The sequence below is a fragment of the Neocloeon triangulifer genome, unplaced genomic scaffold (genome assembly GCF_031216515.1).
Source record: "Neocloeon triangulifer isolate White Clay Creek 2 clone unplaced genomic scaffold, ASM3121651v1 ptg000001l, whole genome shotgun sequence".
In the NCBI taxonomy this organism is placed as follows: Eukaryota; Metazoa; Arthropoda; class Insecta; order Ephemeroptera; family Baetidae; genus Neocloeon; species Neocloeon triangulifer.
Window position 1 is genome coordinate 4,026,849 of NW_026775544.1, and position 17,873 is coordinate 4,044,721.

Genomic DNA, 17,873 nt, shown 5'->3' on the forward strand with positions numbered 1-17,873 from the left:
ATCTCCCTGCGGAGTGCGGACGTCTTGCAAATTTTATTAAAGTACATTCTGCAGTTATTCCACTCAACTCGCACGCAGTCACAAACTACAAAGCATTCCGAGGATGAGAGAGAGGGGAAAGGGACTTTTTATCGCAGAGAGCGGTTGATGCGGTTCTTCACCTTTGCGGCGGCGGCGGCCTTTCTTCTTTTTAGAGGTGTCGCATAAAGCGCGCGGATAAATATTTAGGTTCAGCCGCCAGGTGACTCTGGAATGCAGTTCCATGCTGGCAAGTTGCTGGCAGCATCCTCCGTCCTAGTAAACGTCGTCATCTCTTGGTGGCGCCTTCTCAAAGACAGAAAGACGAAAGACCTAGCGAAAGACACACATGGGGTGATTTACGGCTGCTGGTGGGTTGTTGTGCTGCGGTACTGGTCTATAACAGTCAAGTTCTCGGCCGGCGCTCGACACCCGCGGGCCGTTCCTTTTGTCAGTCTTCAGAGGCCCCGTCCGAGAGAAAGGAAGAGCACGGCCGATGCTAATTCACCGCTAGCCCACCATGGATAAGGACGTGCGGGTCATCCTGCGCCGGGTCATCATCGACTGCCTCATTTTAGGATCAGGTGAGATTTTATTTTATTTAAAAAAATCCTCAAAATTAATCATTAAAAATTTATATTTTTTTTATATTATTATTTAATGCACTGACCTGATTTCTTTCAGTGGCCTTGCCGTTATTGATTTTCAAAATATGGGGCACGCCGTACAAGCGCGGGTTCTTCTGCAACGACGAGTCCCTCAAGCACCCCTTCAAAGACTCGACGGTGACCTCTGAGATGCTCTACGTCACCGGTTTTGCCGTGCCGATCGCTATAGTGCGTAAACGATCAGGTGGTCTCTCAGCGAAAACTAACTGTTTGCATTTTATTTTTAGTTCCTCGCCACCGAGTTCCGTCACCACCATGGCACCCGCTCCATCGGCTCCAAGCCGGTGCCTCTGTGGGTTTGGGAGAGTTACAAAATCATCGGAATCTTTTTGTTCGGCGCCGCATGCTCGCAACTGACTACTGACATTGCCAAGTACACCATTGGCAGACTACGGCCGCACTTCTTCGACATCTGTCAGCCCGACATTGACTGCAACTTGGCTGAGAATAAGCATGTGTACCACGAGGCCTTTGTCTGCACAAACAGACAGGTCAGCGCCTTCCGACTCAAGGAAATTCGTCTCTCCTTCTTATCGGGACACTCGTCCTTCTCCGCCTACACAATGGTCTTCCTAGTGGTAAGTTTTGTATTTTTTTGGAAGAATTTCATATTTTCATGATTGAAGGTTAATCCATTGAATTTAATTTTGGCTTTTCTACAATGAGGGTTTCTTTAAAATTCTTTTTCTTTTATTATTGTTTGTAGGGTTTGTAGGATGATTTTTTTTACTAGGATTTTGTTTGTCTTTGTAAGAAAAAAAGCACCGAGGAAAAGTTGAATGTAAATTTAGTGTGAACAATTTGTTTTTGAAATTTAAAATAATCAGAAAACTACTGAAACATAAACTTACTGTTAACAGAGAAGTAACCTGAGCTTTATTTTTTTGCCATAATGATTTATTTTAACTTTATTTAATCGTTTTAAAATTTAATTATATATATGTGATTATATGGCTGTAAGCATTCAATCAAACTAAATCTTGTGGCGTTGTGGTTATAGTATTGGATTTTATGAATTATTTCTACAAATTTAATTTTCCGCGTTTTTCCAGATGTATTTGCAAATGCGATGGAATCGACGGTTTTCGACTCTGCTGCGCCACTTTCTTCAATTTTTGGCGCTCACCATGGCCTGGTACACTGCCTTGACCAGGGTGTCCGACTACAAACACCACTGGAGTGACTGCCTTGCAGGGTCCGCACAAGGAGCTCTTGTGGCCATCCTAATTGTGAGTGACGCTCTTGAATTGTATCTCAAGCAAACAACTTTTGACTCTTATCTTCAAAATACACATTCCTGTGGCTAAAAAGCCAGATTTGTGTCAAGTTAATGCGCGTGTGTAATTAAGTTAATCAAACAAGCGTTCTTGGCACAATAGGAATATTAAGGCGTTTTCTCACTTTTTCTCCTTTGCTGCTTTGGAGTTTTTCTTTGTTTCTATTTTTGCTACTACAATGAGAAACATGCTGGTATCAAATTTCATTTCAAAGTAAAAAGACGCCTGGTAACAAAATATTGTGCGTCATATTCTCATTTTCAAGCTAAACGCACTCTTAACTTAACTAGAGATTAAAACAAAATAATTTGGGACAAGAAAAATCTTTTGCTTAAGAAAATTGAATTGATTTGAAATATGAGTAAAAGTTTTATGGAAAAAGACTTCAAAATTAAAGCAGAGTGTAAAAATATTTAAGTTAATCGAATTGGGAAGCTTGCAATTTCGACTTAAAACAGATTCTTGGAAAATTGGAGTTTTAAAATATCACAATTGGATGAATTGGAATTATTTTATTAAAGAAATTATTTGAATATTGCATTTTTATGAAAATCATAAAATGTTATACAATCGCAAGTTTTCCACAAATTATATTACAAATTTTTCATATTATAATGCATCAATGAATAAAAATTATTTATGTAGAAGCCGCTAACACAGACGGGTATATTAATAGATTAAGTGGCGTTTACTTGTTGTTTCACTGTCAAAAATTCCATTGAATTAAACAGATGTGGGTTTTGGAGGAAGTAAAATCCTTCTGTGTTCCCGTATTGAATAAAGGCAGCACTCTCTTCTGCTTGGAGCTCATTAAACTAAGTAAGTTCTCTTCCCCGTCAAGCCATTAAATCTCTGAGGGGTCTGCGTCTCTCTCAGTCGGCTTCAAACGCGGGTGCTTAACTTATACTTTCCATTTGACAGCCGCGCCCGATAAGAAAATTAAAAGGCTTTGTTATCGGCAACTTCCCACTGTGCAGTATGACTAATTTGAGTCTCGAAAAAGGCGTGCGACGAATTAACGCTGGTCGTCTGTTTCTCTCGTGCGTGAAATCATCTCTGTTTGCTCAGCCTTTTGCTCGCAATTAGATTACACTTTTTGTCTCGCCGCGCTAACTCCATTTGACCTCTCATGCCACTTCTGACACACTCGCCGTTTTCCAATCGACTCGTCCTTGGAGCCGCTCTATTGCTAGAGAGCATCTGCAGCGGCAGACGCGACTTGCGGGCGAGCAGGCCAACTCATTAAAAAATGAAATGCCGGATCAATTTGGTTGATGTGAATCTTTTATTGTTGGCGCCGACAATATTTATTTAATATAATATCAATGATTTAGCCACAATGCTATCAAATCTTACCCAAAAAGTGGCCACTTGTGCTGATTAGCAATCATTCTTTGATTCGCTCGTGGTTATTTGCAAAGAGATAAAAAGAGAAACAAATTGCAGTTCAAGTCTGCAAAGGTCAATCAATAAATTCTTGTTTATCATAAGATAAAAATTTAATTTATCTATTAAAAAAATATAATATAATCTAAAACATCGTTGTTTTGCTATTGAAAAAAAGCACACTTGATTTTTTTTAGAAAGTATTTGAATTATTTATTAAGATTTATATGAATTTCAGAATCAATTGATGATTGAATTTCAAGTGCACCTTGTATAGTGATTATGAATTCTGAACGGTAGTTTTTTTTTTTTTTTTTTTTTTTTAATTAAAAAATAAATCAGAAACAAGCTTAGAGAAGCTCATTAATACTAATTACTTTTTATTTTGTTGTAAAATATTTTGATATCTCGTTTATTAATTATGTTCTTTTTTATATTTACGTACAACCTATTCTCCCAATACTTATAGAAGCGTATTGTTTTTATTGAAATAAATATTTATTTGTTTTATAAATGTGGAAGGCTCTGAGGGTACTTAAAGTAAAAAAAATAAGAAAATCTTCAAGTACGTCAATCCAGTTGAGCACGTTCTTACTTATATTATCAAATAACTTAAAGTACCAGTATGTTATGTACCATAAGAAATTAATCAGAAAAATTCTAGATTCATACGATTTCAAAATGCAAAAATCTGAGCGTTTAGACAAACGTGATTTTTATCATTTACTACTGCTCACTCATTTTTATCAATTTCGATTTCATTAAACTATCACATAGTAGGTTTATTAGTCACTTCTAAGTAAGCTTATCGGAAAAAACGGACAATAATTTGACCGAAAATCACATGAGCAGAGAGAAGAGTCATCTTCCTCTCCAGATTGTAAGTGCAGACGTTGGAGAGGAAGAGATAAAATCAACAGCTCGCAAATTCGATCAACATATTGCCGCGACTGATGATGCAAAAAGAGCGGCGGCGTCTCTTTCTCTTCCTCTAGCGCAGCGCCTTAAAAACATAACAAGCCCCCCATTCATTAAACCCTCTCAGAATAAGTAGCTGCGGTCGTCGTTGTAAAAAAAAGCAATCAAGTGCGCGCCAATGAGAAACAAAACACCCATTAGCCGAGAGTAAAAACATAAGCGGAGGGAGAGAGGAAGTAGCTGAATGAAGCATCGCCTTTTGTCTGTTGTAGGTGACGTGTGTGTCTGGCCTGACGAAGAAGAGGCCGAATCTCGACTCAAGCGGCAGCCTGCCGATGGTCCAGCCGGGCACCAACAGCTCCATAGACACCTGACAGACGATAAAGGGAAACGGCAGCATTTTTTAAAACAAAACATCAATGAACATTAAGAACAAGTCTTAATTAACTCCAGCAGATTTTAATATTAGAAAGGGATACAAGTGAAAGAGATTTTAAATAATATTTTTCTTTTATTGTTAACTAAAGCAAGGCCTTAAATCCACTCCGGACTAAATTATAATTAAATAATTGTTAAATAAAAAGAACTTGTTGAATAGCGATTATATATGATGATATTAATAAAGAGGCAGCGATATATTCTATTGATATTAATTTTTATCTTTCCTTATCTCCCTGCCTATCTATGCATGCCCGTGGATGGGACGGGGCCCCTCCTCGTTGACACTCAGTCAGCCGAGCATGGCGAAACTGATCGGCTTCCTGGGCAGGTCGGTCCTTGTTGACTGGGGCGTCCTGGTGGCAGGTGCGTTTTTCTCAAGCTTCTTTGCGCCGCCGAGCCCCCGCTTGCGTCACCAGCGGCCTTAATTGGTCCTAAATCGCGGTTAATAATCCCGCCAACCATACCAGCAGCAGTATCACTTACAGCCTCCACTTTTATTGTCAGTGTGTGTCAGTTTGCCTGGGGACTCATCCGTCATACTTTTGCCTCTGGACATTTTTTTTGTACCATTTTTAATAATATTTCCTTCCTCTTGAGAGGGCATCACCGTGCTGCTGGTGCCGCTCTTTTCCAGTCCCACATTGCGCGGGTTTTCCTGCTCGGACAGCTCAATCCGCCTACCCTACCTAGGAGATACAATTCCGACATGGGCACTCGGTGTTGGATTCATCGTTGGAGGCCTCGCCTTGGTATTTTAATTGCTGATCTATTTTAAACACCTTTGACACCTTGTTGAATCTAACTTGTAAGCGGAGTCACGCGTTGCCAAAGAGAGATATTTACGCAATTTCTCGCGGCAGGAAATTGCCGGCAAGTTTAATTAATGCTCAATCGACCGTGCAGACTCTGAGTGCGGCTCTTTTACACCGTCTGGCGCATCTAATCACTTATTTTTGTATTCTTTTCAGTTGAAACGAGCTTAATTATAATAATTATAAATTGGAAAATCATTTATCCTACTTTTATTAATTTTTTTACCATGTATTAAAAATAGCTTCAATTTTCTGTACTAAAAATCAGATGTGGAAGAGCTTGTACTTATGATTTGAGTTTAATTTTCCTAAAATTTAATTATTTAAATTCTTAATTGTAAATCTAGAACAAACTAGAGTATAAATATGTTTATTGCTATATCTTAATTAGGTCATATTCTGCATATGCAATGATTTATTTTTATTAATTTAATTTCAATTTAAATTATAGGAAAAGCTATAATTCACGATTATATTGATAGATTAAATCCAAGAAGACGTTTTAATATCATTTTCATAGTAAGAAAATGCCCTGCAATTGAAGAAAACAGTTATAATAGGAAAAGGCAATTATTTAAAATCAAACCTGAAAATCTTCATTATTTTCGTTTTTTAATATTTTTTAATAACAACAGCAATTTATATTTATCCAGATGGTTTTACTCGAAATTTTTCTTTCAACCCCTGGTCCGAGTGGCGTTCTCTGCCGAGGTCGCGCCTTGCCAGTGTGGCTGGTCCAACTGTACTCGGTCATAACCGCATTCCTTTGTGGCGCGGGATTCAGCCAAATAACCACGGACATCGGTAACGTTGCTTATAATTACACACGTGCGCCGGCCGCAGAGCTCGCTCGGGCCGACCTTTTTTACGACACCGATGGATGCTAACTGAATTTCAACAGCCAAATACCACGTGGGAGCCCTGCGACCGCACTTCTACCAGCTATGCGATCCTGGTAACTTGTGCGAGAGTGTCACGGATCCGTTCAAGTATTTCTACCCTGGGGATGGCTTTGAAAATTACCAATGCAAAGGATGGGACTTACATCGAATCAAAGAGGCCCGCTTATCTTTTCCTTCTGGACACGCCAGTTTGTCCTTTTACGTTTCAACATATCTTATTGTGAGTCAACATGCATAAATATGCCATTTTTTGATAATAAATGCCTTCAGCCAGTGGTATAGAATAATGTGAAACAGATTAAAAAAAATTCGAAAAATTTAGATAAGACTAACTCAGTCACATACAGACCTAATTATTCAACTTTCTGATCAATATCATATACAAATAAGGTTAAAATTCCTCTGCATGATTTTCTCTGCGATAAATTCCAATTAAAAACTACTTTAGGACTGAACCTTGTTTAATTTTTTTTTTTTTAATTTAATGCTCTTTCCAGTTCTACTTCCACAGTAGATTAAGGGACTGCAAAACGCAGAGAGCATTAGCGTGCTTCATCGTCAGGCCGTTCATCCAAGGGTTGGCTCTTTTGGCCGCGTGGTTCACTGCCGTGTCGAGGGTCATGGACAACATGCACCACTGGCGAGATGTCACCGCCGGAGGCCTCATAGGAATAACGGCCGCCGTTTTGATAGTAATGCCATTCCATAAAAAAAAGGAAAATTTTACGGTGAAATCTTTCTTCTTTTTTTTTGCACAGGTTCAAAGTTTAAAACCATTCAAAGATGTGCGTTGTCTGAAACCAAATGAGGAGTCACCGCTGCGGCACCTGCAGGCAGGTCGGACGGGTCTGAACGACATTGAGAGCAATTCAAATTGACTGGGAAAATAAAAGTGTCAAAAACATTAATTACCGCTCAACTTAACTGTGAATATTCGTTGAAAACGATTGTTTACTTTGACAATTTATAAAAAAAAATCGCGCATATTTAGGAATGTACAGTGCGTTTGGTTTTTGAATAATTACATATATTAAATATTTGTCAGAGAAGAGAGAAAATAAATCAACACTGTTTAGGATGATATTTTTTGCAAACAAGAGAAGCTAAAGTTATGAGATGTAGCAGCGTGACCAACAATATACGATTTATTAAATATTTGTTGCGTTTTGGAATTAATTAATTTATTGAAATTTTGGCATTGTTATTTTCACTTAAAGATTGTTTAAAAATTATCTTAGCTGTGATTGGGCTTTAAAATCATAATAGCAGAAAATTATAATTAGCATGAAAATCTATTTCTAGCTGCGTGCTTTCCTGAGGCAAGATAAAAAAAGCAATAATTTATTAATAATAACAATAAAAGCTGATATAATATATTAAAAATAAAGCTGCGTGCTGTAATTAAATTGCATTTCAGAGAAATAATTTAGTTTTTAGCTATAATTCAGTCAAGATGGAGGCAACAGGGCACAATTAATTTCACCACAAGATAGCGAAATATGAATATCTGAGAGTTTTGAAGTATATATTCATTTTAGTATCTCAAGTGCGTGTTAAAAAAAGACGAAAAATTTTATGATAGTAATGTATATAAATAAAAAAATAAAAATTTATGACTGAATTTTTTTTTATAATTCATGACTATATAACAATTAACTTTAAATTTTTATACTAATTAGAACATTGTATTGCAACTTATAACTATTTTTTCCTCATTTCTGTCTTCAATATTACATAAATGTGAGCTTTCATAGAATAACATTCTGTTTTAAAAATTGCGTTAGTCTTTAAGGAAGGTCCGCCAGTGCTTTATATAAAATAAAAGTAGTAAATCTTCTTCAAAATTATCCCATATGAAAAAGAAAAATTTAATATTATTTGGAGAAAAGACCCTTGCATCCTTGCATCACTTGCATGATTGATACAGTATAATAAAAGCAGAGCTGAAGCAGAGTTTGAATTCTGATTATATCAATGATCAAAATCAAACAAGGTCCACATCTGATGTTAATTGACTAAAATTAATTATTATTATTGTAATTCATGACATGACAGAGTATTATTCATTACTCGCATATGATTATACTCATCAAGAAATGCAGATAATAATTGAAATGAAAATCCACGATTAGATATGCGTCATTTTCAACTCCAGATTCATAAAGACGTTGGAGTTTAAGATGAGTGATAAAATTAACAGCTTGCAAATTTGATAATCGTCAGCATAATATCGCAGCAACTATGATTGACGCAAAAAGAGCGACCAACGTCTTTCCCCGGCAGCCCCTGATGCATATTGCATCCTCTAAAGAGGCAGCGATATAATATATATTATGTTGATATATTTTTATCGCTAAATATCTCTTTGCTTATCTAACAATAAGGGGTGCCTGGCATATATGACAAGGATCCTTCCCTTCCAGGCTCATTGTCAGTCATCCGAGAATGGCGAAACTGGTCGGCATATTAGGCAGGTCAGTCCTTGTCGACTGGGGCATCCTAGTGGCAGGTGCGCTTATCTCTAGCTGTTTTTATTTTTGAGCAGCCTTAAATATAAATCCTTAATCGCGTCTAATTAGTCTCTTCATTTTCACTTTCTTTTTAATCTAATAAATGTCACCTTCTAATTCTATGTATGTATGTTCTACAATATATTTCACTCTCCTTAAGAGGGACTCACCGTGATTCTGGTGCCGCTCTTGAACGTTCCTATTAATCGCGGGTTTTCCTGCTCGGACAATTCAATCCGCCTACCCTACCTAGAAGGTACCATTCCAACATGGGCACTTGGCGTCAGCTTTATCGTTGGAGGCCTAGCATTGGTATGTATAGTTTAGAATTTTCTATTTTAAACACCTAGTTGATTATAAGGGGAATTAAGTAAATTATCTTTTTCTTGTATTGACTGCAAATTTGAACTAAACAAGTTAATTTAAAGTGCGCAGTTTTTGAGTGCGCGCGGGAGCTCTCTGCTTTTTGTATCTCGCCCTCTGCACATCCAATCACTTTTTCACATTTTCTGAACATAGCAAGCAGATAGCAAGTTTACTAATCGATCTGATTAGCTATCATCACGCAATTATAATTACTATCTCACAGATTAAACCGCGTTTCATAGCAATATGGAATTGAGGCTCAATAGAGTTATCTTATTATTTTGTGAAAATCTCATTTTTAAAAATAATTTTGACTATACAGGAAGATATTCTCTTTTATCTTATTTAAGTCCAAATATCCCAATAATCTTAATTCAATTCAATACATAATAAGAATAAGTATTTGAATTGTTAAAATAATTTAATCAAAGTTTTTCTAGAAAATTTTAATTATAAAATATAATTGCAAAAAAGTGGCCTTCTTTTATCTTTAATTCAATAGCTTGAATTACATTCATGAATTACATAGCAGGAACGGCCGGAAATGACCACTTCTTTTTAAACCTATTACTTATTTCACCCTAAAATAAAATTAAAAGTTAGAAATTGAAAAAGAAAATATGTTTTTTTTATCCAGATGGTTTTACTTGAAATTTTCCTTTCAACCCCCGGTCCGAGTGGCATTCTGATAAGACGTCGCGACTTGCGAGTGTGGCTGGTTCAACTTTACTCGGTTGTAACCGCATTTCTTTGCGGCGCAGGATTCAGCCAAATAACCACCGATATTGGTAATTATGATTATAATAACGAAAGTGCACCAACCGTCTGAATTTTTACTCTAAATTTCAACAGCCAAATACCACATAGGAGCCCTGCGGCCGCACTTCTTTGACGTGTGCGAGCCTGATATCTTTTGCAATAGTGTAAAAGATCCGTTCGAGTATTTCAAATTCGGGTCTAGCTTTGTTGGAAATTATTATGAATGCGATGGTGGGATTCTATCCCGAATCAGAGAAGCCCGTTTATCTTTTCCTTCTGGACACGCCAGTTTATCCTTCTTTGTTTCCACCTATCTCATAGTGAGTATAACATTAATTATGAATTATGATAAAATTGATAATAGCAAATAATAATTGTAAAAAATATTTTAGTGAAAAAGCATTAATTTCATTACTTGAATATTTTTTTAAATAAAAATTTTAGGATTTAAAATATTCCAAAAAATTCCTTTTTAAGGAAAATAATTTAAATAATAAAACTATTTGAAAACAAAAAATAATTTAATTTTTTAATCTTTCCACTCTAGTTCTACCTCCAAAGCAGATTAAGGGAAGACGACCAAACACAGCGAACATTAGCGTGCTTCCTCTTTAGGCCGTTCGTTCAAGGGTTAGCTCTTTTGGCCGCGTGGTTCACAGCTGTGTCAAGGGTCATGGACAACATGAGCCACTGGAGAGATGTCATTGCTGGAAGTCTAATAGGAATAACTCCTGCCGTTTTGATTGTATTGCCTACCACAAAAAATTACTTATAGAATTTAAGGAGAAAATTTATTTTTCGCAGATTCAAAGCTTAAAACCATTCAGAGAGTTCCAAAAAATCCAAGTGGAGTCTTCGCTGCCCGTCACTGACGACATCAAAAGAAATTCAAATTGACGCATGAGCACATATTATTTTTCTCACTGCTCAACTCAATTTAATATTCGTTTATTTGCATAACTTAAAAGAAAACAGTTGCATACTTGTACACATAATTTAAATAAACGAACCGTCAAAGAGAAACAGTGCGTGAAGAATATTTTTTTCTTTTTTTGTATTATTTTTATTTCTTCTCTATGCAACCGGTGCGACAAAAGAGCGGAGAGGGTTGCACAGCTGCGCCGGTCGTTGGTTCCCATAGTAGATATAGAGAAAAAAAGACGATAGAGCGAGAGCAACAGATGGTCAGGTGGGCGCAAGTTGCTCTCTGTTGTCGTTGTGACACTCAAGGCTAGAGCAGGGGCGGAATGCGCGCTTTTAATTTCACTTTCATCTTTTCGGCCGTTGACCGCGCGCGCTACAGGAGAGAGAAATTACAATTTCCGAAGTCATGAGCGGAGACGATACCCGCGCGCACTTTCATCTCTGTCACGCGGGAGGAGGAGAGAGAGGGAGAAATTTTTTCGTAACCCACAGGCAGACTAAAAAATTTAATGTGCGATTGTAATTATGAGCGTCGCTAAAATTAGGAAATACACTGGAAAAAATGAACTCGTCGCCAATTAGAGGAATTCGCCTAATTGCCAAAGCACGCGGGAGATGCGATGGGGACCTTTGGTCTCTCACTAAAAAAGGCATCGGCAGAAGGTGAATTCAGGTCGCCCCTCCCTGGCGCGTCAGGTGGGGGAGTGACGTCAGCACCTGGCCGAGCCCTGCTCGCTCTTCGTAGTCTTCGTCGAGCTGCGAGCGAACATGGCCGCCACGTAAAATGTATCGCATGAATTTTTACGAATCGACGTGTCTGCGATGCCAGCAGACCGTCTACCAGGTGGACCGGGTGGGCCCTCTGAAGGACTTCAGCTTCTTCCACAGCGGGTGCTTCAAGTGCGCGGCGTGCGGCACCAAGTTGACCCTAAAGACCTACTTGAACAGTCAACACAGCCAGGATGACAAAGAGGTCTACTGCAGCAGTCACGTCCCAAAGAGCGGCCCCGGACACCTGGATGGCCAGGCCGTCGGCATCCGCTCGGCCCTCAACGTTCCGCGATCGTCGCCCGTTGTCAACGAGCAGATCCGCGGCTCAGGGCGCGCGGGCACCTTCGACGCAGAGGCTCTCAACATCCGGTCGCACCTGAGCAATGGGCATTCATATCACCAGAGCGGCGCCCTGGACGCGTCAACAGCCTCGGCGTCGTTGGCGGCCGCGGCCGCCGTGCACCACCACGAGTACGGCCGCTTCGACGCGAGCGCCCTGCACATCGCGCACGCCCTCAGGGCCACCGAAATCCAGAAGGCGTACAACAAGGCCCGCGAAAAGCCCATCGACTACTACCTGGTGAGTATCGCCTTTTTGGGGCCTGCGGGGCGGGGCTGCCGCGGCCCACGCGCGGCCCACGCCGCACCTGCCGTGCTCGCCTGACGTCACGCACTGGGTCGCCCTTTTTGCGCGCTCCACTAACGCTGCCAGGCCGACCTTGCCTGACCTCTGCCGAGCTGCATTCGAATACCGCGAGAATTTTTCGATGTGCAATAGAGAGGAACGGCGGCCGCGAGCAAATAAATAAATAAATGAATAAAAATATCAATGCAACAATGCTTTCTTTTCGCAGGACAAAGACGAGCAGACGCGGCTCGAGATGAAACACCGTAAGGAGGAAGATGACCTGTACAGAAAATTCGCGCGCCAACGAGAAGAGGAGGACAAACGGATGAAGGACGAAATCAGGGCAAGTTTTGGCTTTTGTGTATATATGGGTGTCGCTCTCTTTCGCGGTCGGCGGAACAGGATGGGTTTTGTTGTTAGTTTTTATTAGATTGACTTGCAAATAGCGCTGCAACGCAGGTTAAACGGGCCCCTTTAAATTAGGTATGTAATGCGCATATTTAAATATGCGGTTTAGCAGGCCGTAAAATTGCGGCGGGATATCATAAAAATATCGTTTTTAAATAAAATTTCAAATTTTTATTTCTGTGGTAAAGATTTTTTTAAAAAATATTTTAACACAAATTTATACAGCAATTGTATCGTTTATGTTTTTATTCCATTTTTTTTAATAATTTTTATTAAAAATAATTAAAATTTGATATTGATTTTTGATAATAGAAAAATTTAATAGATGACAAAAAAGGTCTTCTACTTAATTTTCAATGATAATTAGGAAATTAGGGTACTAATTTTATGACTCAATACTTAATTTGTTTAATATTAGAGCTAGAAGCTATGTCTGTTGAGCGCACAAGAGTTACTGTTAGTGACTTGAAAAACATTATTGATAAATCTCTAAAAATATCAATATGCATAATCATGATATGGATTTTATCAATCTATTAAAATTTAAACAGAAATACCTAGTAAACTCAAAATACATCTTTTTCTTTTGATCGTTTAAAATTATTTCAAGATATTTATTAAATTTAACGAATAATTATGAACATTTACTGGCCTTTCATAATTTAGGGATTGGGTAAAGAACTATATTAATAAAGCCCAGATACTATAATATAATATGTACATATGTTGATAATTTAGTATCACTTTAAGTCACGTGTATCATGAATTAACAATATCATCATCAATTATTTTGAAATTTTTCACCTTTTAGCATAAAAATTAAATTTATTTTGGTTCAATAGAAAGGCAGCTTCGCCCAACTTTGCCCCATGCAAAAACTCGTCCAAAAAATATTACCGTTTTGGATTTTGAAATATTCAACTGAAACCACCTATTTTCAGAAAAATATAAACAGGAGCTGTTAAATAATTCACTTAAAACAGGCAAAGACTAAAATTTTTATAAAAAATAATCCCATATTTGACCAAAGGTATGTGTACTGATAAAGGTTAGGAAACAAATATATTTACCGGGGGGGGGGGGGGGTGAGCTGTAAACATACCTCTAAATTAAAAAAAACTTATTTTGATCTTTTGAATTTCAGGAAGAATGGGAGAAGGAGCTAGAAGTTCTGACAACGCGCTTTGAGCGCGAAATCCGAGGCAGACGGCGCGCCGACGAGCACCGAGTGCTGACGCTGAAAATGCAGCAGGAACGCGACGACCTGGAGAAGAACATGACACTGCGGCGCGACAAGCGCAAGGAGAGTCTGACGCGGAAGTTGCTGGAGCACGAGCGGGCCGCGACGGCCGCCCTCGTCGAGAAGCAGAGTCGAGAGATGTTGGAGCTGATCAACGAGAAGCGCTCCGAGTACATGATGGCCGAGTCGCTGTACCTGGACGAGGGCGACGGCCTCACCGAGGGCACGCCACCCCTGCCCTACCCCAGCATCCCCCCGGCGGCGTGTCCGCCCGCCGTCCCCAAGTTCCAGCTCTACCAGGACCCCATCGAGTTCTCCGACATTGACCAGATCGCGATCTCGGTGGCCCAGGAGGACCAGAAGACCTTCACCGACTTGGTGCGCCAACTCGTTGGCCGCTGCGGCTCCGACGTTGAGAAGGCGAGGACCATTTTCAGGTCAGAATCTATTCCTTCAGCAGTAATAACCCTTATTTTTTGCAATTAACTAGGAAAACTAGTAAATTAAAAAAAAAACTTGAATTTAGGTTTCTTCCTGTTTTTTTTTTTTTTTTAAATCACCACCCCTTAAACAATCGTGAACATTTGCACGGTATTTTTAAACAAAAATTTTAATTATTGATAATATAATTTTAAGTATCTTTTTGTGAAAGAAAAACACCATCAAATGCCGATTTGAGTTATCACATCTCCTTTTTATTATCTGCATTGACGCCATTGACTAGTAACCCACATTTCTAGTTTGATAATGAATAAATCACATTTTATCACCAGAAGTTAAATAAATCTCACCAAAAATAACAAATTTTCAAGAAGAAAGCATAAAATATTATTGTCAAAAATAATAAACTTACAAAATGTTGATAAAAAAGACCATTTTTTTCATCTATTTGTCCTTTTTCTCCTTAAATAAATTGTTTCTCCATCAGCTATTATATTTTTCAATACAATGGAAAAGCTAACTAACTTGATGCAAATGCTAAAAATTAATTAATTAATTAATTATTTCTTTCAGTGAACATTTAAAATAAAATTATTTAAAAATGCTAAATTCTTTGCAGGTGGATTACGGTGAAAAACCTGAATACGATGACCTTCGACGACAACATGCGGGGCGACACGCCGATGGGTCTGCTGCGGGGCATCAAGCACGGCACCGAGAGTTACCACGTGTTGTTCAAGCGGCTGTGCTCGTACGCGGGTCTGCACTGCGTCGTGATCAAGGGCTACTCCAAGTCGGCCGGCTACCAGCCGGGGGTGCGTTTCGAGGACAACCGGTTCCGCAACTCGTGGAACGCCGTGTACGTGGCGGGCGCGTGGCGCTTCGTGCAGTGCAACTGGGGCGCCAGGCACCTGGTAAACGCCAAGGAGGCGCCGGCGCGCGGCAAGTCAGACGCGCTGCGCTACGAGTATGACGACCACTACTTCCTCACCGACCCTCGCGAGTTCATCTACGAGTTCTTCCCGCTGCAGCAGGAATGGCAGCTGCTCAAGAACCCCATCAGCCTCACCGACTTCGAGGAGCTGCCGTTCGTGCGCTCGCTCTTCTTCCGTTACGGCCTCTACTTCCCGGACAGGAATACCAAGGCGGTCATGGTCACCGACTCGACCGGCGCCGCCACCGTACGCATCGCCATGCCCGCGCACATGCAGCAGAGCCTCATATTTCATTACAACCTCAAGTTCTTCGACAGCGACGGCGACACTTACGACGCAGTCAGTCTCAAGAGATTTGTCATGCAAGTGAGTTCACTTTATTGAATTTTATTACTTTTTTCATTTAGTTTGGACCACAATTTTAAGAAATTATTATTGAGGGTGAAATAACACAGAAAAGGATTAAATAAAAATTGGCTAAATATTTTAGTTTTTGACCCATTTAATTCACGAAACGTCAAAATTATTCAATTCAAACAGAAAGGCCCATTTTTATACATTTTTTGGAAGTCTTTTTTCTTTTACCTCCTTCTTCAATCCATTGAATCGGTCAATGCTTATTTGAATTTTTAACTCTTTTAAATTACCATAAGTTTCATTAAAAGGTAGTTTGATTTATATTCTCCGCCCCTCCTGAATAAAGAATCCTGGTTAGATGGCCAGGTCAAAATTGTAATGCAAAACTTTCCGATTTCCTTATTTTTGAATTCAAAACTTCAAATGCAGTGACAATTTTTTTTTTTTTTTTTTGCTTATCTTTTCAATAATTTATATTTAAATCTTATCTGATCCGCCACATTTTTTTTGCTTCATTCCAGTGTAAAATTCCATTCAAATCTCTAATGCGAATCCTTAAAATAATTTATAATGTCCAAATAAAATGTTCCAATCAACCAGTAAACTTTTATTATTTTAAAGGGTATTTTTTTTTCATTATTATGTACTTGATAGTAAAAGTTCAAATTATTCTAATATATTTCTTTCTCTCATTTAATTTTTTTCTAGTCTGTTGTTGGAAACATCGTGGCATTCAGGGTACACGCGCCAAGGTCAGGCACCTTGTTGCTGGACATTTTTGCAAACGCTGTGACGCCGCGAGAGTACCTGACTGGCGAACCCATGAAATTCAAGAGCGTTTGCAAGTTCAGGATCGCCTGCGAGGAGCTGCAGACTGTGATGGTTCCTTTACCCGACTGTGCTAGTGGAGAATGGGGCCCAACAAAGGTCAGTGATTGATATTTTATCATTAAAAAATTTACTACAGTATTACGAATTTAATTTTTTATCTTTTATTTTATTAACAGAATTGATTTAATTTAATTTAATATTTCAATATAAAAAATATTTCGTCATAATATATGAAATAAAATTAAATTGTATAATATGATTTAATTATTTTGCAACTAAAATTGATTTGTTAATTTGCTATTTATTGCAGAAATAACAAATATTAAAAGTAAAACAAATTAAATAAATAAATTTACAACTCTTGTGCAATTAGCTGTATTTATTTATCAGAATAATGTAATTGTTGGCCTGCAAAGACAGGTGACATGTTTTTTTTTTTTATAAAACATTTATTAAAATAATTTACTTATTTAGTAAAAAAGACAAATATTTTCAAATTGCACAATTATTAAATATTTTAAAATATTAAATTTTTGTTCTGCTTCTAAACTTTCACATTTTTTATTAAATTGTTTAAATTTATGTTGTGGATCTTGTTTGCATAAATTAATTATTTTAATAGGCGACGCGCTTGTTTGGCCTGATACCGGTGACGCACCAGGACGCTCTAGTGTTCGCCGGCCGGGAGTTAGAGCTGCAGTTCCGCATGTCCCGGCCACTCACCGACTTCATGGCCACTCTGCACAAAAACGGCGTCGAGGAGAAAAAGCTGGGCCGCTACGTGGCGTACACGGTGACCGGCGACCTGGTGACCTTCAATATTTCGTTCCCCGAGGAGGGCCAGTACGGTCTGGATGTGTACACACGCGAGGGCCAGAGCACCGAGGGCGAAAAACACCTGCTGACCCACTGCTGCAAGTACCTCATCAACTCCTCCAAGAGGAATTAAAAAATTACGAGAAAAATAAACAATTTAAAATTAATTACGAAATTTACGAATAAAACGAGAAAAACACCGGAAACCAACTAAAAAGCGTAAAAGTAAAAATAAAAAAGTGAAGAAGAGAAATAAAAACTGACAACGATGACCGACCACTAACACACCCCTACTCTATTGCGATATATATTTTTTGTAAAATAATAGCTTTCTACATTGCTTATCATTGTTTATTATGATGAATAAAGAGTCTAATTTTATTTAACGGCACAAATAAACAAACGTGTATATCTACCGAGTGCATTAGTTTTCCTCGTCTATCTTGTGGCGTTTGATTGCACGGC

General features: G+C 38.5%; 4 protein-coding genes across 4 annotated transcripts; all 4 read left to right on the plus strand.

Annotated features, from left to right (window-relative positions):
* The first annotated feature begins 262 nt into the window (after window positions 1-262).
* Window positions 263-4,914, plus strand: LOC132198480 (putative phosphatidate phosphatase). Its single transcript, XM_059622568.1, has 5 exons — window positions 263-602; window positions 703-854; window positions 914-1,264; window positions 1,739-1,915; window positions 4,540-4,914. Exons 1-5 carry the CDS (start codon window positions 539-541, stop codon window positions 4,639-4,641), a joined length of 846 nt encoding a protein of 281 aa, XP_059478551.1. The 5' UTR covers window positions 263-538; the 3' UTR covers window positions 4,642-4,914.
* A 93-nt stretch (window positions 4,915-5,007) lies between these two features.
* LOC132198494 (putative phosphatidate phosphatase) lies at window positions 5,008-8,014 on the plus strand. The gene is made up of 6 exons (XM_059622569.1): window positions 5,008-5,071; window positions 5,306-5,457; window positions 6,174-6,324; window positions 6,422-6,642; window positions 6,920-7,114; window positions 7,181-8,014. Exons 1-6 carry the CDS (start codon window positions 5,008-5,010, stop codon window positions 7,298-7,300), a joined length of 903 nt encoding a protein of 300 aa, XP_059478552.1. The 3' UTR covers window positions 7,301-8,014.
* A 708-nt stretch (window positions 8,015-8,722) lies between these two features.
* On the plus strand, window positions 8,723-11,101 carry LOC132201531 (putative phosphatidate phosphatase). The gene is made up of 6 exons (XM_059627747.1): window positions 8,723-8,931; window positions 9,093-9,244; window positions 9,936-10,086; window positions 10,151-10,377; window positions 10,605-10,802; window positions 10,862-11,101. The coding sequence occupies exons 1-6, from the start codon at window positions 8,868-8,870 to the stop codon at window positions 10,952-10,954; spliced, it is 885 nt and encodes a 294-aa protein (XP_059483730.1). The 5' UTR covers window positions 8,723-8,867; the 3' UTR covers window positions 10,955-11,101.
* Window positions 11,102-11,662: 561 nt separating this feature from the next.
* LOC132201512 (hillarin) lies at window positions 11,663-17,827 on the plus strand. The gene is made up of 6 exons (XM_059627722.1): window positions 11,663-12,332; window positions 12,607-12,727; window positions 13,937-14,465; window positions 15,089-15,770; window positions 16,470-16,688; window positions 17,215-17,827. Exons 1-6 carry the CDS (start codon window positions 11,766-11,768, stop codon window positions 17,539-17,541), a joined length of 2,445 nt encoding a protein of 814 aa, XP_059483705.1. The 5' UTR covers window positions 11,663-11,765; the 3' UTR covers window positions 17,542-17,827.
* Window positions 17,828-17,873: the final 46 nt, after the last annotated feature.